The sequence below is a fragment of the Hippoglossus hippoglossus genome, chromosome 5 (assembly GCF_009819705.1).
Source record: "Hippoglossus hippoglossus isolate fHipHip1 chromosome 5, fHipHip1.pri, whole genome shotgun sequence".
In the NCBI taxonomy this organism is placed as follows: domain Eukaryota; kingdom Metazoa; phylum Chordata; class Actinopteri; order Pleuronectiformes; family Pleuronectidae; genus Hippoglossus; species Hippoglossus hippoglossus.
The window spans coordinates 17,560,779-17,587,667 of NC_047155.1; the positions used below are offsets into that span (position 1 = coordinate 17,560,779).

The 26,889-nt window shown below is 45.4% G+C and overlaps 1 protein-coding gene across 4 annotated transcripts in view; it reads right to left on the reverse strand.

Annotated features, from left to right (window-relative positions):
* srgap2 (SLIT-ROBO Rho GTPase activating protein 2) overlaps nucleotides 1–26,127 on the reverse strand; it is a 54,779-nt gene extending 28,652 nt beyond the window's left edge. Inside the window, exon 1 of one of the 4 annotated variants that reach the window (XM_034586489.1) lies at nucleotides 25,423–26,078. In XM_034586489.1, the coding sequence (XP_034442380.1) occupies nucleotides 25,423–25,489 (67 nt within the window). In that variant the 5' untranslated portion in view covers nucleotides 25,490–26,078. Of the gene's footprint in view, nucleotides 1–25,422 lie in introns of all 4 variants that reach the window. The other 3 variants (XM_034586491.1, XM_034586490.1, XM_034586493.1) reach the window with 3 other exon arrangements.
* Nucleotides 26,128–26,889: the final 762 nt, after the last annotated feature.

Below are 26,889 nucleotides of genomic sequence, written 5' to 3' on the forward strand. Positions count from 1 at the left end.
TTGTTGTCCCGAGCCAGAAAAAGTAAGACAAAAACAGAGAGAGAGAAAGACGGTGGATGGAGATCGTGTAGATGCACTCTAACCACATTACCACCAAGGTCAGTGTCTGCTGTTCATTTTGCAGTGGGTTGAAGGCATCTGGTCTGGGTTGCCTTAAATCAAACCAGAATCAGACAGCTTGCTGCATATGAATGAGTGGATGCATGCATGGACGGACACAAAACAAAAAAATGTTCCAACAAGACACTGCCAAAAGGTAATTCGACCAGTCACATGATACTGTGTCAAGCACAACTTGAATCCAAAAGTGTAGAAAATTAGCTTAAAAAACACAACACCCCACCAGCTTTAGGCAGTGAGAGTGTTGTTCTGGATGCTGTTCTGAGCTGGCCTACATACAGGAGCCACACACACTGCTGTGAGGACTCATTATACCTGAAAACACCTCGGGCTACGGCCACAGCACACATACACAATGACAGTGATGGGACACAGTAAGCCCGAGCGGTCACTTTGAGCTGTTTTGACGGCAGCTCTCCAACTGGACTGACCCTCGAAAAGGTGTGCACAAACAACACACACACACACACACACAAACACACATCTGCACACATGGCAACTGGTCGGCAACTGTTTACAAGTAGATGTGATGAGAGTTTGAGACAAGGCTCAAACTGGTTGGAGAGTGTGTGTGAGGGGAGGGGGACAAACAACAGAGGAACAACAAACCAGACTAAGATCCAGTTCATTTAAAAAAAGGGACAGTTCAAGTTTATTGCAATATCAGTTTTAGCTTCACAGTTTTGACCTTCTTTTCTTTTTCGTAATTAAACAGACAGACTTACAAAGTGGGAGTGAAGTGGAGTAATTTTAGATGCCCCAAGTTCAGGTAGTAAAATCCCATTCATTTTCTCCAGAGAAAAATGTTACGCAACTCCCATCCGAACCACCTCCACAGCTTGGATGGCTGTGAAGGCTCCTGGTTGAATCATCAGTGCAACAGAGGGACAGCTGCATGAGAAAGAATTCAGTTCATTGACAGAAGGTTTTCAAATTCACTGAAGTTCTACTTTGTGTTTGAAAGCATTTACCAAACCAAACTGACTGATAACACTTGATGTCATTGAGATTACATTGAAATAACTAGTGCAGTACCGGTTCTAAACATGTCTGTTTGGAATGGGATGTTTTTGGCCTGCGGTTATGCTGTTTGCAGCTTTGTTTGTGAAACTCTAAAAGTGACCTGCAGTAATTGAGCTGCAGCAACTAGAGACCTGCTGCAGGACTCCATGGAACCCTGAAGCTGCACCGCCGCTGCACAAAGAGCTGTCAACCTGTTTAAAATATGTTGAAACCCAACTCATCACGAAGAACCATACACTGGAGAATCAGCTGTTGTTGGCATCGTCATGACCCATGAGTCCCTGCCGCCGCTGCTACAGAGTGCTGGTCACTTGTTTATTCAAAGTTTAACATTGAGCTATCACTGCCCTTCATTAGGCCCTGAACAAAACACACGCCAAGAGTGAAGCTGAGATGATGAAGGGTTCTTGAGATATGTGAGCCACACCTTGCATACCAGTTATTAACATGTGGGTTTTGAGATCCGATCTAAAGTGGACAGCAAGTACAGTAAGTACAGTACGGGTGTGACCGCACCCAGATTGTCCTGGGCCACATATGAAGGACGCTCTTGCCATCACAGACACACACAAAGTGACATCGGACAGACGCGTGTACTCCGACTTGGTAAAAACAACATAACTTGGTCTTCATGAACAGAAATGACGTACAAGTTTGTTTGTTTTGTGCAGGTAGGTGAGATCCGATCTTAGATCTGATCACAAGAAGCATATGGGGTCACAATTTATCTCCAGGTGTGAACACAAGCATTCAGAGCTGTGCACTGGTGATCGGATCACAGAAACCACATGTTAATACCAGGTGTGTACAGGCCCAGTCAGACAGAGGGTTTTACAAGAGGCCTGTCAAACAGGTTTTAATCAAACCACCAGGTTAGTCAGACTTTTTTGGAAGACAGAAAATTATGTGGTTTACAACCTTTGTGACAGTCCGGCCACTTGTGATTTTCTCGTGCTGTTCCACTGTTATGTCTCAGAAACAACTGACACATATATGTTGTATGATACTCAATAGTAACAATGGCCAAAACAACTATTTTAAGTTGAAATAAACCAGGATAATCCTATAAACACAACCTTTCTGTCGGCAGTAGGACCGAGTGCCCAAAACCTATTCCAGCTAATCAGTAACACAAAGAGATAGGGATGCAATCTGCATGCACGCACGCGCACACACACTTCTAGGAAATCCAAGGCACCCAAGCAGGAGCTCTAGCTACCAGCGAGCTATAATATTACCCATTCTTTCTCTCTTTGTGTGCATGTGAGCACGTGCGTGTGTGCTGTGTTTATGCAGTAAGGCCTGGTCTTTGTTGCTCCGGGGGCTGATACTGCAGTACAGAGCGATGGAGGAGAGGAGGGGGCGGTAATAGTTTTGAGTTGTACCACTGTGAGCTCATACTATTGTCCTGAGAAGAATGAAAGAAACAGAAAGAGAGGGGGAAAAGAACAGAAAGAAAGGAAATCAGGGGCACTGCGTCACTGTGAATAATATGCCCATTCATCCCTGTGCACACAGGAAGAGAGGACAGAGAGACAGGAAGTCAGTCGGACCAGTTCACTGCCAGTAGGGAGCACATGGGAGGGGAGGGTCATACTAAAACAACTACAGGAAGTGTGTGTGTGCGAGTGTGTGCGTGTGTCTGTGCAGCAGGATGGGGGGGTTGGAGTGAGGTGTGTGTTAGTGTGCGCGTTTCTGTTTCTCCAAATGAAAGGGCCTGAAGAAAAACAGGCAGCTGTGGAGTTCACCAATATAACCCTCCAAACCTGAAACCAGGCAGGAGAAGAGAGAGACTGCAGGAGAGAAACTGGGCCAGGGGTTTGCGGTTCGAAGGGGGGCGAGCGGCGTGTGTCTGCGGGGATGGTGGGGCCACGGGACAAGATTTTTTAAACAGTTGAACAAGTCGGTAGTCTGAAGCCTCAGGTTGCAGGTAGTATTTCCACATAAGATTCTTCAGCCGGGTGGAATCTATTAGTTCCAGACATGCCTGCCTAATACTGCTTCACTGTACTCACACATACACAAGCACATGCAAGAGAGAGAGAGAGGAAGGGAGTAGAAGAAAAGATAGAATTACAGTACAGTAAGTGTTGGAGGGAAAAGTATTGCAGGAATGGGAAGATTCCAGCCAATGTCTTTTCCTTGGGTCTGGGCCTTTCCTCTGAAAACAAACACACACAGACACACACACACAAACTTAAATTGGCATTTCCTCTCTCACCCAGAGCTTAAAACCTTTAGGAAAAGCAGTGTTGTCTTTAGGAGGAACATTAACTAGCTTAGTGACTTTTAGACGTGGAAAACCCTGCTGAAGCCAAACCACGGCAGACCTGCTCTGTGCGACAGAGGAGAGCACACACACACACACACACACACACACACACACACACACACACACACACACACACACACACACACACACACACACACACACACACACACACACACACACACACACACACACACACACACACACACACACACACACACACGAGAGAAATAAAAGCTTACTCTGTGCTGCAGCTGGGTATAAATAAGTAAAGCATTGGACTCAGAGGGCAGCAGCAGCAGAAGTTATTGGCATCTTGCAAGTGCTTTATAAACTTTACTTTTGACCCAACTTCCATAATGGAGAACAGAGTACTGAGGGATGTTTTTTAGATGAGGAAGTAAGCTCATAACATTTCGGCTTATCGTTTTCTGTCATATGCACAGACAGATGAGACAAAGGGCTGTGCATGTAATCTAACATTTAACTGTTTCATATGACGTCATTGATTTCATTTTGTCTCAAAATGACTCCGACCAGCCAAGAGGAAGAGCTTGTACCCAAAGAGAGGCTGCTTCTTTGGCATTGAACGCAGTTTGGACATGAAAAGTCTAACACAGACCAGAAAACTGCACTTGGCTAATTATGCTGCAGACCGGCCACCACAACAGGCTCAACCACCACAAACCGCTTTCACCATCCATGCGAGAATCATGTCAGACAGTGCGGACAGATTAAACGGATGAGAGCGGTCGAATGCTCAAAACAAACCCCAAACTTTGATGTTGCAAGAGGCTTTTGGCCACTGCACACCATGAGGGCAAATAATCAAGAGGAGGGAGGAAGATGTTGTCGCTGCAGCTTACATTTGGCCCCAATTCATCTACTAATCTATCGCTCTGACTGTGGGAGGCACAGAGAACTTGACATGTGTGTTGTTTAGGACCCAAGGAAGTGCAGTGTCAAAGCATGTTCACAAAAGATTCAATGCTAAAATTGTAAAATATGCCACATTAAAACCGCAGAACCAGCCACAGTAATATAATGTCTGAGTAATTTAGGGGTTTTAAGGGGAGCAGACATTTGATCTATTTTCTTAGATTATCATGTCTTATTTTCTCTTGAGCCTGCTGATAAACCTCTCTTCACCCCCCTAAATAGTAGCTGTGGGGGAATCAGTGTGACAAGTCCATGTTGCACCATTCATGTTGAGAGTAGAGGAGGTTGTGTGTGTGAGAGGAGAGTGAAAAGGAGGTGACAGGGAGGGAGAGGGAGAGTAATCGTGGGGGGTAGCACTACTCAGCAGGGGTAAATTCCTCTGCACTGCCCTGCACCTCTCTGGTCAGATCAGGAAGTCATTAACCCTTTAGTCGCCCAGCAAAAAACGCTTTATCTCTAGCTGGAGAAGCACGGCCACAGGAAGGAGACAGCAAGATGAGAAGTGTGTTTGTGTGACGGTGTGTGTTTGTGTTAAAAGTATCTGTGGCCCACAAGGCTGAGCCATGGGAGCTCTCATCAGGGTTTATTACACACTGAGCTTGGATCACAGGTCAAAGGTCAGAGAGCCACTGGAGGGGGGTCAGTCTCCCACGTCAACTGGTGGAATACAACCATCAGCTTCAGCTCTGACCAGAAGGAGCTCCGACTCCTCCTCTGCTCCTCTTCCAGATAACCATCGTATGCTCTGATTCCCCTCACACGGTGGCAGAGGGGTTGGAGGGGGTTAGAGACTGGGGCCTGGCGTCTCTATGCATAATGAATCAGGCTGCTTATCAAAAGTTAACAAGCTCCTCACTCATTTACAGCCCCCTGCCTGTTCCACTAACCCAGTCTGGAAAAGAAGCTGACGGAGTATGTGTTGGGGGAGGGGGAGTGGGACTGGGAATAGATGGAGGGACTTCAAATGAGACCAGACTTTGGCTCAAACTAATGATTATTTTCAGGATCAATTGATCGCACAACTAATGTTTGATTAATCACTTACTCCGTCGGCAAATCGTCCAAAAAAATGGCCAAAACCAAAATGATGGTGTCTGGTTAGCAGTCAACTTAATATAACAAAATAAAACAGGGAAAAGGCAGAAAATCTAAATCTGTGTGTGCATATGTGTGTGTGTGGTGCAACCTCGAGGGTACCATCCTGGTGTCACCTCTATTTCCTGTCTCTGCCGGACACAGCCATCTGGGCCTCAGTCTGTTCCAACAGCCATCTCTCTCGCTCTGTCTCTCTCTCTCTCACACAGACACAGACACACACACACATACACACAGTCCGCCATAGGGATGCAAATCATGACCGTATAGTGATCTACACCATCTGTCTGAGAAGCTATGGATAGGTATCAGACAAAAAAATGCGCACACGTATTATACCATCCTGGACCAGCAGGGGATACAAAATTAAGCTTAGTTCTCCCACTGTGTGTGTTTGTGTGTGTGTCTGTGTGTGCGTCAACTCTTTCCAGTATTTCCAAATGGCCAGTGCATAACACCCCCCTTAATCAGCTTAGCAGCCAGTCGGGGGATTTGACTAATCCTCAACACAAGCATGGGAAGGAGCCCGCTGGGTGTATGTCTGTCTGCGCGAGTGGTCCGTCTGACAGTGTGTGCAGTACGTTCAATCAACCTCTACAGTCTTGGAGAGCACTCTCCCTCTCTAGACATCGAATATTACAAGAACCAATCGAGAGTATTTTCAAATAGCGATGGATGGGCGAGGAGTCTTTCATGTGCTGGTGGGTGAAGGTTCGTTCCCGTCTTTATTAGCAGGTCAACACTTAAATCCAGTGAATGAGCGATGGTGTGGAATGACTCTATACTTCGAGATTAAAGAATCATCAACTGCTTTGTCATCCCTTTTCATTTTTTCTTCATATTTCTTCCACTTCTGTGTCTGAATAAGATCAGTCAGCAACAATGATTCATGGGGACCTTGAGGGCTTCACGTGCATGCACATAAATGCACCCCTGAGGGAAGCATCAGCGCTTTGAAGCCTAACACAGCGTGTAATAGCCTCACTCTGTCTAATAGTTGTGTATGACAGCCTCTGTCACAGAGCAAACTGCGCACACACACACACACACACACACACACACACACACACACACACACACACACACACACACACACACACACACACACACACACACACACACACACACACACACACACACACACACACACACACACACACACACACACACACACAAACCCCAGCGGGAACGAGATGCATGATACTGAACGTGTACGTGACTGGCATGTGCGTCCTTACGCAGCGAACCCTTATCTCTGCATTCCAAGAGACATCAGTGGCATGCCGAAAATGGCTGTAGGAAAATGGCAGAGATGGAGATAGAGGATACAGTCAGAGTTGAGAGGAGAGGGCGGGCGGCGGCACCGCGAGTTAACAGCTGTATCTGCTGATGTCTGCCGATCCTTATCTGAGTGCCAGTGGAAGGCAGAGAGGCCGGGAGAACAGAGCAGGGGAATATGTTCCATCAGACAAAGGATGAGACCCAGAACAGCAGCCGATAACATGAGATACTATCAGTATTCACGTCGAGGTCACATCGACACTGTGTCAGTTACTGTCTTCCTCGTGTGTGTGTGTGTGTGTGTTGTCTCATCCTAAGGTGATGGACATTCTACCTTCTTACAAAAACATACTGTATGTTTTCATTGTTCTGTTACCATCTTCTTGTGGAGATTAAAAAAAGAAACTGTACAATGATTGTCTCACTGCTAAAACATTTATTAACTATTGGTCGGACAAAACAAGCAAGTACAGTGAAGAATTAAACGGCACCTAAAGACCACATCAACACAAACTGATCGATGAAAATCTGGCAGGCTGTGCTAGGAATGTACACTCTAAGTCTTACAATAAAGCTGTGAAAGTCAAGGTTATCTTGGAGGCCACAGCAGCAGGTCATGATTAAGAAACAGTGCGTTAGTCAGCAGAAAATGCTGAATCAAGATCAACCATTGCAGCAAACTGCAATCACAAATCCCCCATCTCTCCCCGCTCCTGCCTCCATTTCACCCTTTCCTCCAGCCCCTTGCTCCAGAGGTGTAACTCATTCTCACGCCTGCCGGTGTCTGCACATGTGCATGTATGTGAGCGTTTGCACACTATGGAGAAGTGGCCTTGCTGTGTAATGACTCCTGCAGAGACACGGCTTGGAGAGCTGCGGTTCCCAGCTGTGACAGGCCGGGCCGATGAAATATGGCCACCATTTCACCCAGCGGCAGCCTGTCACAGCCGCCCTTGCAGATACCAAAGCCTGGATACACAAGCAAATAGCTCAGATGTGCATCTGAAATGAGAGGCTGATAGAGCCGTGACTATGATTTGCTGCTATGCAGTTTACCCATCGACTTTTTTTTTTTTTTTTTTTTCCCATAGTGAAGATCACATTCCGTAAGCTACGTTGAATTCCTCCTCACTGGCAACCCCACCGGCTCAGAGCGCTGCGGAGACGTGTGAGGAGGATAAACTGGGCCAAGCTGCATGAAAAGCGTCCCAGAGAGAAGGACAACTCAACACCTCAGCATATTAAACCACCACAACTATATTTTGTAGAACAGCACAAAAACAGCTCAGGGGATCTAACTGGGAAAAAAACTATTTTCACTCTTCTTATTCTCCTTTTCTGCAGCATTGTTCCCTCTTTAGGTGGTTTTAGTTCATTTCGTAATAACCAAACAACTCTGCTGGCGTGAGGTAGCCTAACAACAAGAGGAAGAAAAGACAAACCAAGTTTTTCTTGAATTTACTCGGTTTCCTAGTATATGGTGCCTTTTAAACCAAGCATCGTTGCTCTATTAATGGAGAAGAAACAAGACGGGAAAGGTGATTAACCAGCTGATAAAGACAGAGTATATTTCCTTTAACAGCAAATACTAACAATGGTTTCCAATACACTCTTTAAGGACTCGTTCATCCTTATTTCAACAGATTTATTAACAATAAGAAATTGTAAATAAAAAGGTAGAATTCATTACCTACATTATTCTATTGCTATCACATGAAGACATAATGAGTTGCATGCAGCATCAAGTGTGTTGCATTACTAAATCACCAATGAAGACTTGCAAACGAGACTTTATACAGACAGCAAACTAGACTTGCAGTGCTTACCAAACCAAATTACACACGCTCATAGATATCAGTCACATAAAACTAACTAAACCAAAAACAACAATACATTTCCAACTCATCTCCAGCTGAAGATTATAAAATGAATGAATTCTTTTCATGGATTTAATGAACAGGTCAAAAAAGGGCCAATCTCACAATGTTAAAGAAAGTACAAGCAAATTCTTAGATGTATCCCCTTTGTAATGATCTGCTCCAGAATGTAATGGGTTCTTTCTCGGTCCATTTCCATCCTTCCACCAAGCTTCGTGGAAATCAGAACAATCACAACAAACCTGGGTGAAAATATAACCTAGGCAGAGGTGATAAATGCACTTATAGTTAGTGGGTAGATAATGACATTGGCTACTGTTCTCCTTGTCTCGATCATTCAGAAAAGGCGATGTCCTTCCTAATAGCAGGAGGGTTAATAAGCTGTAACGATGACATTCTGCCCTCTGTATGTGATCACAGTAATCCTCAGATGAAAGTAATTAGTGGATGAAGTGTCACAAGTCTATAGGTGTAGCCATATACTGAAATCATTAATTTACAGTAATTGATATACTTATGGCACAAGGATATCGTAGGTCATCAGGTTTACTGTAATAGAGTCCACAGGAGATAAGCACTGATGCTTGGTGAATGAGGACTTTGGGTCATTGTTCAGTTCAGAACACTCTCGTGCTAAAGCCTTCTTTGCTATTCAGATGTTTCATTAGAGCTTATAGAACTTTAATGAATATTTTGGGCTTCTAGGCATAGCAGGAAAAGTAGTAAAATGAGATTACAGAGAATGCATAAGACAGGTCTTATTCGAGCAGGCTTAAAAGGAAAGTGAGACTTTGGGCTGGTATTATTTTGAGCATTCAAAACTGAACGGGGATGCCACTACTTCTGCTAATGCAGCAGCTGGCTGAGTGAAGCAGGGTTTAGAATTAGCATTACTGTGTTTTCTAAATTCCTCTTACAGGATGTGCTGCACCAGAGAGACACGGTGGTCAACTTCATTAGGTTGTATTACCCCTCTACTGGAGAGACCTGACATCACCGTAAGACAGTAAAAGCTCAAAGCCAGGCCAGCAGTACCAAAACCAGGGCACTGTTACACCTCACTGGTCTTTAAAGCTTGGTATTCTGGGACAGCCGGGAGCCAGAAAAATATCAGTAAAAAGAACAAAAACCTAAGAAAGGGTGCTGGATTAGGTACATTATTTTAAGTTAGTTGATCATTTGTTCGCACATAAAAATGATTTAGTGTTTAGACCTGCAGGAGCAGCAGAGCCTCCATTGCGACAGGAGGGTGATGTAATTTGGTGTACCCTCACTGATTGGTTGGAGAGTCCCTTCAATCAATGCCCCTGCAGCAGAGCACATCAGGGCCAGTTTGTGTTTACTGCCCCAATAAAACTCTCCAATGTCCTTGTATAGCTTAGTGGTACAGGCCGAGAGATTCCCATTAATTAATTAAGCCGGGCCACCTGCCACAGTTTCAGAATAATCAGAACATCTTTTACACACTTCTCATGATTCCATCAAAGATCTCAGTGTTTTGCAGCACTGCTTCATTGTAGAACTGTGTGCAGTGCTGTTTGCCCTGCTTCCGCGCTCCCTCTCACACAAACACAGTGACGCGTATCATTCTGGTCATCGGCCAGATCCTGCTGCATCCGTGGTTCGGTGGACCGTCAAAACATTGTTAAAGTTTTTACCATCATCGGCAGGCAGGTAGACTTCAGCATAGCACTTGCCCTCTCTTTGTACCCGTCATTCAGATGCATGAGAGAATACTCAATCATCAACCTTCAGCAAGTTAGCTACCGCCACAGATATAATCAGCTACGTAAATCTGAAGTGTGATACACCCAAGCCTAAAGAATATTTTGAGAGTGAAAACTATTACACTCAAATCATAATAGGGAATTGATGAGAAATGACCTCTCCCAGAATTCTCAGAGATGACGTCTGACTGAGAGGATTCGTATCTAAACCATAGCAGGGTGAGGAAAGCTCACCTAAGGTCAGCCTGAGGCCGCCCCGACAAAGACAACAGCCTTTGTGCTGCTCAAACACACAAACACTTACACACAGTTGTTTTGTTTCTCACACGTAACTGCCTACTTAACAGGCATTACCACCCACATGATTGTCCCTACAGCTCACATATCACCATGTCATGGGCCATGACAAACATCTGACGGTCATCACAGTCAGCCAAGGACAGACAAACAGCCATACTCCTGGCTATGGCCTGACCCGCACTGGGACAGACTTTATGTGCCGGGCGTCCAGCGTCTTCCAGCAACACATTTATAACTTGTATTACAGCGCCAATTCTGCCATGTACTCCTACATAAATTGTTATCTGGTGCTGTATTATTCTGCCTAAAAGAAGTATAACCGGCTGAGCAGTGCTTCATGGCATCTGATACCCCTTCAAACTAACGGATGAATTAGTCAGACTTCCTGGTTCGTATTTCATTTTCTTACCTGTACCTGCAACACTATGTGCACACCCACGCAGCCCGTTTACTTCACGTAGTGTCAGTCAGATGATTAAGCAGATTGTCTCAACGCAGAACGCTTGTGTTCAATTCTCCATCACAGCTAAAGAGCATCTGTTGAGCAGTGCTGAATCAAGATTGGTTGCTCTCTGCTGAACCTGAGCTTTGACCTCACAGAGGAGGGGCGTCAATGATGTATCAAATATCTGGAAATTCTTAGTCCAGGTACAATTTGTTTGGTTAGGTGTTAACACCCATTGCACTCAGGTGTGAACCAAACCTGCACCAAACCCTTTTAGAGGATGTGGTCTCAGTCCAGCTCCAGTAACCATGTGCTTTGAACTCTGGGATAGTTCAAAGCACTAGCAGCTAGCCAAATAATGAACTGAGGCTTGAAACATTGACTGGTACCAAGGAAAGAGGTACACTATTCCTGTGTTTACCTTCTAGCTCCCGCCCCAGCATCTGACCAATGAGCTGAGTTTTGTAATGCGTTCTGGTTCGGTTGGATTTTTCCTGTGTGAAAATAAGCTGAACCGCAGCTCTCCAACTGATCTGGACCAGAGCAAATAGACTATAGATATGAAAACACCCTAAAACGTATTGTATCCTCCATCTGACATCCCTAAGGTAGACTCTGTGGCCAAGTCCTACTGTTCAAGGCTCTCAATCTTTCTGGCCTTTGACCCAATGGGAGCCTGGCGTCAAGCGAGCATTACACACACAGGATAGAAAACAAAGTTATCTGTACTCAGGGATAGTCTGCTCCGATACCAGGAGACTAAGCCTCTCAAGTGAGGGGAGTCTGGCACTTGATGACTCAACACAGCGTGCATGTTCTATTTTGTGTGTGATGAGATGTGATGTGTGGGTCAGAATCAGTGAAACACAATAGAGTCCTGCAGAGTGGGTGGCCACACCCTTCCCTCATAGCTCCCCTCCATGGCCTCCCCTTCAGCCCCTCAAAATTGCATCGGTGAGATGAGATTTTAAAAGACAGGAAGGGAGAAGGGAGGGAGTGGACGTCAAGAATGAAATCCCTGAGAAAAGAGGAAATACACTAATGAATACAAGAAGAAGTAAGAGGTCTGACAGATTCTCAGCTCTAGTGGAGAAAACATGACAGGGAATGGAGCGAGAGAGTGGGCAGAACTGAGCAGACTGGGGGAGGGAGTAAGAGAAACAAAATGGGGGCATGAACACAGTCTAACAGGAGACAGATAAATACTGAGGAATCTAGAGGGAGGGAAAGCGAGAAAAAGCAGTGGTGTGTGTAGCATTGTGTTCTGCAATGTGTTGCTGAATTATTGACGCTGCCTCTGCGCTGAAGGGCGAGAGGAGGGAGCGTTTTCACACAGCCTAATCTCTGCATCATAAACATGCACACACACAAACACACACACACACACACACACATGCAGAGCTGTCAGGTTGTGGCAAATATATGTGCAACGATCGTCCCTCGTGACGGCAGCCTTGAGAGTTGGGAGTGGGTCCCTTGAGAGAGAGTCTGTGGCAGGCAAGAGAGGTCAAGGGTCATGGCAGACCAGAGGGAGACATGTGGCCCACACCTGTTCTCGACTTGCCGCAGTAGACTCACACAGACAGCTCATCGTGAATCAGACACAAGGTAAAGTGAGATGGTCATTAGGGCCATTTACCATAAAATGGTTATGTGTAGTTTGAAACACTACAAAGAGGTCTCTTCTCGCTTTCCTTTGTCCCTTCCCTGCCTGTGTTTTTCTCTCTCCCTGGCTGCCTCGCTGTCTTATCCGCGGAGGAAGCCTGTTTGATCTAGCGGAGTCCTGCTGTTCAGTCTTTCCCTCTCCCAGACATCAGGCGTGCACTCCTCTCTCGCTCGCTGAAGGAGAAGAGCTCCCCTCCTTCTCTTTTTATCCTCCCCAGTTGTTCACAAAACAGGGAAAATCACATCCCCCCCCCCCAGCTAGAAATCAGACACATTCTCTCTGCTCTACCAAAGACAACACAATAATTCATGAATTCAAAATGGCCTCGATGTCGTAGTAAGGCCAGCTGTGTTGTGTGCATATGGTCCATGTAGAATGTAAGCTATGACAGCGATGTGGTTCACTCAGAGGACAGTGGTCATCATTGTCAGCCCCCAGCAAGAGCGGGACACAATGGAGAGGGACACAGGCAGGGACCTGACTCACACATACTGAAAGCCTTCCTGGCCGTTATCAGCGACAGCGATGCTGGAAACAATGAGAATTTAGTTCCAGCGTGTCTTGTGTAGATATTTTGCATTTATTAACCCATTAACTACAGTTTTTTGTATATTTGACAGTAGTTATGCTGGGGAACTGTCTAGGGTGTAACCTACTCTCACCCAATGTCATTTAGGATTGGCTCCAGACTCCCCCTTTTTTTTTTTTGTATTCCATCTGCTTAAAGATGCTCTGACATCCAGGAGATGAAGGTCAGACAGGATGTAATATTTTTTATTGCATGTAAGTTGGAGCATTCTAGCTTTCACCATAAAATTCAAATAGCACATCAATGATTCACAGAAAACAGCAAGTGCACATGATGCAGAAGACAATACCCAGTGCATGAGCAACATGTGGACAATGACAAATCACTGAAATTTTCACATTAAAGTTAAACAATGAATGTTACACAATGAATCCTCTCAGCCCACAGTTAGTTTAGCTGCCCAGAGTCACCACACAGCTGAAATCTTAAGGATTATAACAAAGTTTGTAGTGCAAAGACAATTTTTCAATCAGACATTTTCACAACTGATGATGCCACCGATGGCACCAGACCACAGTGATTCCTAAAAGCTCACATTCATTTTCAGACCCAGCAGTGGGACTCCGCCACTTCAGACTGGGAAACTCTCCTCCACATTCCTCAGAGGGAATACCACCGGCACATGACAAGAGTTCCACTCACATTCAGCCACTTAGCCTGCTGCTCCCACTGCAACCTTTGCACAGAGAATGGCTGTGTGTATGTGCACATGTGTCATGGACAGCAACCTTTTAACACGCCACACTGCCCCCAGACAGAAAGATTTCACAGAGAGAAAGGGAGTGGGAGAGGCAAAATTCAGGGAAAAGGGGGGAAGAAAAGGAGTGATGGGGGCACCAGAACATGCTTGTGTCAAGCTGCTATGCCACAAATGTGATGAGGTGATTGATGGGAAGGGCTTTGTGCCCCCCCCGTATCCCATCTTCTCCTCTTCCTCATCAACTTCTTCATCACCTCAATCCTCAGGGCTTGTCTCTGGCACATTTCGAGGAAAAACCACTTGGTTTATTTGACTTTCAGCTCAGCACAGGTCCAGGCAGAGGTCTACTACTTGCCAAAGTGGAGCACACTATGTATAATCTATATGGAGAGCACCCATCAGCTCCACACCAACTCCTGTCCCGCATGTGCCACTGCACAACAGGAATGTGTATGTGTGTGTGCATGTATAAGGGGAGGGATATTCCCATTTCCACTCTGTTTGAAGCACATGGACTGAGTCGGAATGTAAAGGGGGAGGGGCAGCAGGAGGAGGGTGTGGGGGGAGGCAAAGGCGATAATCTGAGAGGGGTATCCCACAGCGCAGGCCGGCACATGGTCTATACACTCTACAGTGGACCTAAAAGTAGAAATGCAATACTGCTGGTAGGTGTCGCTACATTAAACTTACCGCTCGCAAAATATCTGAGTTCATTCCAACAGTAGATACTCCATTTTAAACTGAGCATTCAACTAGAACCCATTGTGCATGAAAATATTAGTTTTGCGTGAATTTAGTTGTACTTCATTGATGGGCGGATTGTGCACGACAGGTTAAGAGATTCCTTTGGCCACACATAGTCCACAGCCCCAGGACATGCTTAAACATGCATGAGTGAAGAGAACATATCAGCATGTTCTACACACACACACACACACACACACACACACACACACACACACACACACACACACACACACACACACACACACACACACACACACACACACACACACACACACACACACACACACACACACACACACACACACACACACACACACACACCATTGGCACCTGGCCCTACTCAGTAAGATGCAGAAGAAGAAGAAGTGAGCAAACAAGCACCTGCAAATGGAAAGCGAGATAAATATCAAACCACAGGTATGTGCTGCTGCCTCTGTAATGCTCCAGTGTCTGCTGCAGGCAAACCACATATCCAGGGTGGGTTCATCCATAAATGCATTCAGGAAGGTAAGCAATCAAGACATGATCATACATCCACACCCTCCAACATGTACCGATATGACACTAGAGACGAGTGTGTACATGTACGTGATGCACGTCCTCTGACTGTTCATGTATTAAACACTCGTAGAACATTCATATACAACTGCTTCTCCTAGTCACCTGTCACAGAAACTAGTATCTGCGTAAGAAGTCCCTTGCACATCACAGATTATATAGATTCAGATTACCTAAGTAAATGATTGAGATATGTTTGAGTTTCAGTTTGAGTTTCAGTTCTCTGCGCGCACGCACGCACGCACGCACACACACACTTCCTCTGTCTTCTCCCTCTTGTTCTATGTCAAAAAACATTTAATTGAACTAGAATGACACTCAGTAGAGCGCATACCTCTGCCAAGAACCCTTAAATTCAATCAAGCTATAACAAATTGCACAATCTCATAGCTATCAGTCCCCTAAATATGTCAGATTTTTTCCGTCAATATCCATAAATGATTCCTTGGAAATTCTGTGAATATTAAAAAAAAATAATTAAATGTTAAAGAAAATGAAAAAATCCCGGACCTGCCCCCAGATCTGCACCAAAATTGTATTGGTTAAGTTAAGTTCTGTGGTGATCTGTCCAGTAGTTTTAGCATGATGCTGCTTAAAAAACACAAACAAAAAGACCGGGGTGAAAACGTAACTTCCTTGGCAGAAGTATTCAGCGTGGTTTTAGATTCACACAAGGCTTAACCCAGTTTTGAGATTCTTCAAGTTATATTCACGTCACCGAGTCAGGTAGAATGTAGTAGGACCTTTAGCCCTCCTCAATTTTGAGCTACATGTGTCTGCACATATGCAACCCCCCTCCCTTTGATTGTACGCAGCAGGGCCTCCCGCATGGACAACAGGAGGAAGTTTGATCTGCACATCTACTTCCTGCTGATACATAACTGGCTGACAGTAACTTCAATGTAACCTCCAGCTGAGGTCAACATGTTAGGAGTGCACACACCACAGCAAACGCCCACCCAGCCAACATTTAGCAGAAATGTGTTTTGTGTGGAGAGGTTCTGCATTTGGTTTGAGGGGGCAAGGGCAGGGGAAGAGGGGTTAACTCAGATATCAGAGGGTGCTTCCTCCTCGTGTGTTTGTGTGTGTGTGCCATGGGAAAGAAACTACAGTATTCCCACATTCAAAGTGGTTTAAAGTAAAGCTGGGACTCAGCACTTTAAACAAGCCTCTTTAAGCCTGCATATGTGCAGCAACAAACTCTGATAGTGAAATGGGAGAAATCTCCACCAGAGCAGCTTTGATGCTGGGAACAACTAAAATAGATCTGGTGCATCCACATAGCAACCAGGGGGGGAAGAACACTGTGTCCTCACTCGCATCCATACAGACGCAGAGAGAAAAGCTGAGAGAGGGGCTGTGTGTGAGGGTCTGAGTGATGCAGATTCAGCTGAGAGGAGGTGATGAATGGCTTCATTAAAACAGCATTAGGAGAGGTGTGAACCCAAATGGTGAATGCCAGCATGCAGTGACTGCTCAACTCCAACACACACACACACACACACACACACAACAAACACACACTTGTCACTAGTGGAATTCTCCCCTTGATACCTGCACAACCCATCCACCCGCCCCGTTAGCGTTCACTTGCTTCTCATTTACATTGTTTGATGTTGGTACAAGTTTTAAATGGGACCTCGAGCGTTTTGCTCTTTTGTCATAAATATAAAGCTTCAAAGATCAATGACAAATCAAAGTATTTTCAAGAAACAAAAGCGATAATTCAGATTTTCCTTTAATCAAACTGTGCCTTTCTTCATTTCACACACACAGATTAAGCATACCACCCCTGAGGGAGCTGGTGGGAGATGAGGAAACCGCAGTGACACCCAGGAAGAAAGAAAGTGGTGAAAAGGAGGACTAAAGGAGGCGGAGGATAGCAAATAAGGAGAACAGGAATGCAAGGCAAGAAAGCAACCGAGGGGGGGGGGGGGAATACTGAAAGGACCAAGGTCTGAGGGTTCAAAATGGAATCAAGTGTGTACAGTGGTAACCTGATTAGCCAAACCCTGGAGGGGAGACAAATCTACATTATTCTTTCTCATTTTCCCTCTGCTCCTCACAAACCCAGAAAAATGGGGGCAATTCAGTAACCCTAGCAACCGACTCTGCCTACGTGCAGAGAGAAGCTGCTGATGGAGGGGGAAGGAGAAAAGGAGAGAGAGAGACGGAGATGGGGACTGAAAAGGCTAATACAAGTGCATAATGTACGCACAAACATATTGAACTGAGCAGATGTGCCATACAGTCGAGAATGTCATCAGGTTTCTTCCCTCTCTTTTAAACTCTGTCATTCAGGTCTCTTGCATGTTCCCCAGATCCCTCCTCCTCTCTCGTCCTTCTCCTTTTCCTTCTTCCTTCTGCCCCGCCTTCTCCCTTTTCCCTCCTTGGTCAGGCTCCTTGCTTTTTCTCCTCCTGCTCTGGCCACGTATGAGGGCTGTTCAAACACAACCTGTTTCCTCTGGTGTCCCCTGGGAGCATTATCCAACCTCTCTACTGTTGTGTTTTCTCTCCCTCCCTCCTTTCGGCCTCACTCCTATTTATTTACAGCTGGATGTCTGTTCTCCAATTGATTGTTTTACAGAGGATATGACTATGCTTTGTTTCTGCCCTGAGTGGCTTTATATAGATTCCTCTGTTCTTTAAGACGTTCTCACCAGCACACACACATCCTCTCTCTCTCTCGGCTTGCTATGAGTCAGTGTCCGGTGGAGAAGCTCCTACATGCACGGTATATGTGCGTGTCACATATGCTGAAATCATAAAAGTGATGATTATTGGTTTTAGGCTGCCATAGGAGGCGTGTCAAAAATGTGTGTGTCACATTTCATCACAACTGACAGACATCATGAGGGGAGAGAGAAACAGAGAGGGGGAGAAAAACAGAGTTTAAGACCAGCGGTTCTTTTCACAATGGTTTGATTGTTCGTAGGATGTAGGCTGAGAGAAAGAAAAAGATTGAAAAAGAGGGTGTAGGGGATTGACAGAGTGTGTGTGGTGGCCCAGAATACAGCTCTGCTTTTTACATTTTTACACACTCTCACCGGTTGCTCTGCTGTTGCTGCGTGTGTCTGCATATGTCAGATAAAGAAAGTGAAATATAAATGAGGCACCCTAACGGGGGTCAAGGCCTCTATTTTAACTCTGAGCTCCAGTCACACACAGACTCACAAATAGTTAGACAATGTCATCATATCATATATTATAGTGCTCACACATTTAATCAGCAACAAAATGCAACAGGAGGTAGATTTGTACCTAAAAATAGCAGATTCAAAATCCTTTTGGTGGTACACTGCATTACGTGACTCTGGTGTACCATGCTGGAACATCCCGACCTGCTTTACCGGCAGACGTCACACACCGAAAGCCAGAACCGGAGCTAGCAGCTAGCTATAAGAGACTATAGCTCGCCATTCTTAGTGCGGTCATCATGGCAGAGCAGCTAAACAAACAGAAGAGGACATTTTCGGAAAGTGATGGAGTAGGAAACCGAACAATAGTGAATATCAAAGCATAATTCACTTCTTGGCAAGAGCTATTAGAGGTTAAAGGTTGTAGGACAGATGCCAGCCCGGTGTTGTTAATGGACAAGTCATAATGTTTGCATGTTTGCTTTGTCTTGTGCTGTTCTGCCTGCTTGACGTGGGGCTGTGTGAATGAAGTTGTCGACTCACTAGTCAGAACCCAGGTAAACACATTTTGATAGTGGTTAGGTAGCAAGTTAGCCAAACAATTCAAAGTTCTTTGGCTTCTGAGGTTGGTGTTTCAGCCCAAAAATGCGTAATGTGTAAAGCTGTGTACATGGGTAAGCTCAAAACGCAACTCGGGGGAGCCCTGAATATAGCCGAGAGTGAATCTTGTATTTTGGGTCTTTAATGGATGATAAGTCAATATTTTAAGCAAAGGTGAACAAAATTCACATTTAACACACTGGTTTTGTAATCTTCCATGGTGGTTATTTTATCTATAGAAATGTTTCTCTGTTGAAGTGTATTATATCACTGTAGTAACTAACCAAACAAATGGAGCAACACCTGCGAGCAAGTTCAGGCCGCCAACTCGAGCTGCGCGGCTCCAGTCATGTGACATACGCCGCGTGACATACCTTACTCTCCACAATCATCTATAATACACACCCACCTTATTAGGCGGTCTATTTAAGCAGAGAAAATTTCCCATCACTCCCTTTGCTCGCGCCCCCGCTGCTGCGTCAGTATTGCTGCCAGTTGCTTCAGCCCCTCCCCCACCCCAGCATCCACCTGTAGGCTCCGACGGGGGGGATTACAAGTATTTGCTCATCACTCCCATCATATCTATATAATCAAATCAGTGGGTTGTGATTAAGTCGGAGCCTAGGCGCCAAAAACAAACCTGTTCTACTGTTGAAAAAAACGACTGAAATGTCTGAGTGGAATGCAACAGTTAAGTTATGCAAAACAACCTGCAACAGGTAACAAGGTCTGCCAGGCTACAGGAGTCTGTGTGACTGTGTATGGGCGTGTGTGTTTTGCATGAATAAGTGTGGTATCAGTTTTATCGTGTTCGAAAATGTCTGTACAAGAGGCAACACATTGACTGGACAAATCAGGTTTAGATGGGTGTAGCCCCACTCACACACACACACAAATACACGCACACACTTCTTCAACATCAAAGCTGGAGCACCTGAAAAGAGGGAGGGGAGATCCAATCCCAACATGCCTCAGTGCTGAAGGCCTAGTAAATTGGTGACGGCCAAAGTGTTAGGATTAACCAAGGGAAGGCAAAACATCTGTTGCCCAATCACAGCATCTGGAACATCTGGCACCAATGAACAGCAGTCATCTAGCAGCTGACCTCTGACCTTACCCCCTTTGGCTTCAATGACTGTTCTCTTCTCTTCTGCATTTACTTAATTTTTTCTTCCCAACCCTCAATCTATTCCCTCGTGTCTCTAACACTGACCTTGATGAGCTGAGGGTGCCGTACAACTCCACCGGTTCCTCTGCATATCGTGGTGGTAGAAGCTGCAGCCATCATAGCACACATTCCTCTTTTTATAACCCTTCTGTCAACTGTATACAGAATGCAGGGGTGTGGGCAGAGATGGATTAGACAGCTCGATCCAAATCGCAATAACACATTCATTGACTTGTCGCCAATGTTCTGAGTGAGTGTGCGTGTGCACTGAAAGAGGCCAACTCAGCACTTTCAGCCTCAGAAAATTGTGTTTTCGCTCAGGTGCCTTGGCAGCCTTGTCAAATCAAATGCTAAAGGATGAGGAAGCAGGTCGGTAGAGGGGCACAGAAACTCCATCGTGTCTGGTGCTGACACAGCACACGGCGAATGCTACTGTTCTCTCACACACACACACACACACACACACACACACACACACACACACACACACACACACACACACACACACACACACACACACACACACACACACACACACACACACACACACACACACACGCACACGCACACGCACAAGTGTGCTGACTGCAGAGCTGAAAATCCTCACACACCAAGCATGGCCGCATTGTGTGTGTGTATATTATGATTCCTTTGCAAAGACACAAAGCCATGGGCCCCAACAGGAAGCATTACACACTCCCTATTATAATCTGTGTTCCAGACTGAGTCCTGAACTTCAGTTCCACACACATCCTTCCTGAGTGATTATTTTAAGCTCTGTCTGCAATTTCAAATCATCTCACAGTACAAAACCACCAGAACCCGTCCTTCACCAACACACACACACACACACACACACACACACACACACACACACACACACACACACACACACACACACACACACACACACACACACACACACACACACACACACACACACACACACACACACACACACACACACACACACACACACAAAATGGCATTGAGTGATGTGTGATTGACTTGTGGTTGTCAATTAGATGAGGGGTGTATTGACCGAGTCCAGTGGTGCAATTATAAACGGATGTTAAAAGGATCACACACACAAAGCCCTAAAAGTAATTCTAAGTGATTAGTTTTAAGACGTCTTTCCACATCCTTCCAACCACACAAGGCTGTAGTGAGGGCACCTGCAGCAAAGGGGTTGGTGTTACAACTACTATTACACTGCATCCACCTTAACCCTGTTTGTCATTTCTCTATTCCTTATGGTTCTCATAGTATCATAGGTGTTTATACACAAGATAGAGAAAATCTCAGCCATTATGCCACGTGACCCCTCTGCTCCTCCTGATTAAATATACATCAATCAACCACAACTCACAAAAAAATATAGGCCAGACACAGAGCCTCACACACACTTACACCAAACCACAATCCTGCATGCGGACAAACCTCTTGCAGCATCACCCCATTTTCTATTGTGCGCAATTGAAAGCAGCCCTTTATCCAAAATCATACATTGGTCTGGCTCATAAAAACAGGCAGCGTGGTAACGTGCATTTAGGCAGACACAGATTTAGTTCATGATCACAGGTACTGATGTGTCTTCGGAGAGATCCACATTGTACCTGCAGAGCTGGATAACTTTATCAGTCTGCAAAATTAAAATAGCTTAAAAGCCATTTGACAACAGATTCAGATTTTTGTCTAAAAATCAAGAAGAGTCATTAAGCACATCATCAGATTGAATGGCCATACACACCTCTTTGTATTTCCCCTGACAAACCACAAAAACACCATAATCAATACCTTTTATCAGTGGTGGTAACCATTTGCAAAGGGAACTACCGATTAGCAGCTATTTAGAAGCACTTCAGATGCTGAAGCGCAAAGCAAAAATGTGCTTGAAAAATGTAAAAGACTCACCTATCTCCAATTTTGCACAAACAACATGGTGAACATGGAGACGGGTAAAGAGGCACTGTGATGGCTGGAAGACGTGCACTGAATGGATAAACATGATGGAGCCTGTGAGTAACAAAGCTCAGCGCTTTCTGGATTCAATTACACATAAATACTTTGAACTGAAAATGGCAGGTGATAGGCTCATTCCATAACTCCATTCCAGCAACGTGTTACCAACTGTTGTTGTTGCAACAATCTTATCCCTTTTCAAATAGGTTTCACTTTCTTTCTTCCTTATTCTCTCTTCTATCTCACTTTCAGTCACTCTGTCTGTTTCTCTCTTTCTCTCTCTCTCTACACACACACCCCTTCTTCCTGAGAAGTAGGAACATTCCTTGCATCAGCCAGAATCTAATATTAAAGTATCAGCACTCTGTGGGAAATAAGACTGAGAAAGGGATGGTAGTATCTCAGCATTGATGTGCATTAATAAAAGCAACAGTCTTCAGTGAGCTGACAGTGCCTATAACTTTGCCATACCTACTTTAAAGTTAGTTTTTTTTCCCCTGAGGTGCAGGAAAGGTAGACAAAGAAAAATGATGCATCATTTTAGGTTAAATACCATTTAGTAGCTTTAGTCAGCTGTACATATCCGGCAGCAAGCACCTAATGAGTGTTTTTAAACTTTAAAAACAAAGCGTCAGAGTAATTTTATTAAGTGTTTTATCCATGGCTGAGCTGGAGGTACATCTGCCAAACTACACTCTTAATGATAGTAATTAACATACCCTAAATAATCAGGCAGTCAATAAAGTGCTTGAGTTATTTTGTCCAACATTTGTCATTGTGAATGTTTAAACGTTAACATGTATCATGCGTCTTCCTCTCCTGCTGCAGAGCTTTCTGAACGGGAGCAATGAGAGGATTTATTTTACCCACGATGCTGCTGTGTATGTCGACAGCGTGTAAAGACTACTCCTGCTGCCTGGTTAGAGCGGGGACATGCAGGTAGATGTGTTTCCTCAGCTCGGTCGGTTGAAAGATTATTAAAACCTTTGAAAATAAGACAGACACATGTTGGCAAATAAAAGGGAGACAGATGTGACATAAAGACGACGCTTCATAATGTTGCTGCTTGATACCCTCCATTAGAGAATCTCTAACAGCAGTGCACAGGGTAATGACAGACTGTCTGCATCTCCCAGTGAGGGCCGACTGCCTGGAATGCGAGGGCAGGCGCACAGTGTCTACTGACGACTCTCCACAGTTGGAAAAACACACACCTCAAACAGTTATGTGGATGCACAGGTTTACCCCTTCATCTGTTCGTTCCTGATAAGGAAGGTGGTATGCGGAAAAACATGTGGATGGGGTGAGGAAGGGAGCGATAGTCCAGCACAGCTGTTCACCAGGGAGCAGTGGAGTACCTGACAGGAGGAATCAATGCCGAGGGTCGATGGACAAACATTTGAGTCCACAGTCTGCCAAACACAGCAAAAGCTCTCAGAATGTAGAGAGCCTTACACAGGCCACCATGCATAAACAGCAGTCTACCCGGACACTAATGTCACTGTGGTGACAGCGAAATGAGTTTGCAGATAGGCAGGTAAACAAGAAGAAGCAGTTAGGAAGAGGTGTTAGCCTGGGTTGCTCTGTCCATTTGGTCAATCGACCGTTAGAATATGCCACCAAATCCAGATCACTGTGTACAAGAGACAAAGTAAACAGAAATTGGATGGAGTGGAGAAATATAACAAATGTAGATGCTCACATACAGGGTACAACAGAATTACAGAAAGATTTCAGATACTAAACTGACCTGAATCATATGATGTGGTTTTCGTCATCATCAAATCTCAACTTAGGTGAACACCTATGAATGTGTTCTGGAAGAATCGATCGAGTTTCAGAAACTTGTTGAATCCAAGTTATGTGGCACTGATGAAGCTGTGGCAGCTTTTGGTGGCTCCACACCTTACTGCACTGCACTATGTTGTTTTTTATGGACCCTTGATTTGTAACCAATCTGTGTATTAACACCAGATTTCCAGTTGGACCACCTAGTGATTCATCCCAACTCTCTCAACAACCACTTTGTCTCTCGCTGACTCGCTGCTCTGTCAAACAAAGTCACAGGAGACAGCGGCTCTACAGGAGGACGGAGGGGCCATGAGGTGACAATATGGAGACGAGGCTGGTGTCCTGTTCCTAAAAGGGAAACAAGGGGCTGCAGCGCTGAAGAAGGAGGCGATGGCTGAATCATCTTATCTAGTGATCTGGCACTGCAGCAGCAGTAGAAACATGTTGTTCAGGAGGAGGAGGGCAATATCCTGTCCCCTCTGTTTCACATCCCTACCCCCCCTCCCGCCACATCTGTGCTTCCCCTCTCCTCCCCAGCGTAAATCACTGAATGTAAAGATGTGACAAGCACCTGGTGTCACTCTGACTGACAGTGCCCAGCTAAACACAGTATGCCTGCCTGATGACAGTAACACACACACACACACACACAGTAAATATCTGAACACTCCTTTCCAATCACTACAATCTGCTCTCATGTTCTTGATCACTGGCAGAGACTGCACCAATCAAATGTCACCACTGGACAAGGCTTAGTACAAATTTATGATTTTGATGCAATCTGCGCACACACACACACACACACACACACACAGACACACACACTCACACACTTGCAGCATGAACGAACCAGCAGCACAGACACACAGGAGACAGAGGGGGAGAGAAACGCCCTGCCTTGTTCCATGTCGAAACCCCAGCCCTGTGGGTAGTCTACACACACACACACACACACACACACCACCACCACCACCACCACGACCACCTTCACCATAAGCGTTTCTCTTCTGACCATGTAGAGGCCACATTTGGACAACAGCACTGATTTCTGAGCGGGGTTATTTTTTCCCCCTGTCTTTGTTGGCCATCTGCGTGCCGAGTTAAAGACGAGCAATCGAACACGTTGATCGTGATGTTCCAGATAAGAGTATTGATGTATTATTGATCCGCCACGTCCGCACAGTGACAATTAACCTTCATAAATGAATAGTGAAATACAAAGGCGAGCGTGTATACACCCTTTACGCCTGATGTGAGAGGAGAGGTGAGGGTACAGGGGGGGGGGGGGGGGGAGACAACATGCATTCAGTCAAGTCGAGGGGAAGCACACTGTGTAGTAAGACGGGTTCATCCTGTGGATTTAGCTGCAGTAGATTGATCCAACATTTAACACGGAAGAGGCTTTTAAATCCAAAAAAAAAGTTTTACCTTTAACTTGAGTTTCATATTCGGCCACTATCTCCTTGTCCTTTCGGAATTTCGCCGGAGACGTCATGGCTGAGTTTGGTAGATCAAACCACTCGCCCTCGTTGCGAAGTCAATTTGGTCTCAATCAATGAACTCGATCTCTCAGTCGTGGGGGAAGAGGAGGGACACGCCAACTCTGGAAGAAGAGGTCGCGAGGAAGGAGAAGAAGAAGAAGAAGAAAAAGAAGAAGAAGTGATCGGGTCCAGATGAGAGGTCGCAGCTCCTCAGTGAGCCCGCGGATCGGTATTGTCTCCCCCTGCCTCTGCTCTGCTTACTCCGGGCGCATTGTGAGTTTGGCGCTGCTGCTGCTGCTGAATGTTCCCATCGGCTGCTGCTGCTGCTGCTGCTGCTGCTGCCTGCCGCGCCTCACCGCCTCCTCAAAACCGGTTATGGTGCAAACAACTCCAAGTGGAGGCAGATGCATTCCCCCCTCAAACACAACCAGCGATCGCCTGCAAGTCAGAACTACCACGCGTTGTTCGTTGAAATGCACCCATGTGGGTCTAAATGTGCCTCGGACGGGTGTGCGTCTCGCAGCTGCCTGCCTGTCCAAACTAAACTGCTCCCCCCCACCTCCTGGAGTGAGAGAGAGGAGGAACCGAGTGGAGATGGAGGGGTTGGCTGTTGGTCAGAGCCCCAGTGCGCAGGACAGGCCTGGATGCACACATGGAGGGGGACTACTGAGGGCACTAAACACATCAGCTGCAAACACGAGCCTTTAGCTGCGATGGACTTTTAACAGGTCTTCCTAAAAAGACAGTCAGACACTTACAACTCATCCAAAATCCAGCTGCAAGAGTTTTAACGGTCCAGTGTGTAAGATGTAGGTGAAAGGGATCTATTGGCAGAAATTGAATATAAAACTAATCTTAGTGATGTTTTCACTAGTGTGTTTCATCTAAATTGTAAAAATGGTTGTTTTATTTACCCTGGAATGGCCCCCTTTATATTTAAATACATTATATCTACATCGGGAGTGGGAGGCCTATGGAGGCCACCATGTTTTTACAGGAGTCCAAACTAGACAAACTAAACACCTTTTGAGTTTTTATGTCAACTGAAGGCTACCAGAGGTTCTCCTTCACGTTTGGAAGGGGAGGGTGAGGTGAGGGGTGTTCAGCTGCCACATGCAACTTCACCGCTAGATTCTACAAACTGAACCTTTAATCAAATCTCAAAAGGCTGCCCACATCACCCCTGTTCGTACACTGGCTGTCAGTAGCACAACCACAGGGTTGATTTGAAGTTTTACTGCACATTTTCTAATCTCTTAATGGAGCTGCTCCCAAATCCATAACAAACATAATAGTCCAATATAACCCTGCCAGACCTCTGAGATACTGGGGAGTGTCCTGCTCGCGGTACCCACCTGGCTTTAACTAAACTATTTTACAGGGTAATACCATCATTTATCCTTTTTTATTTCTT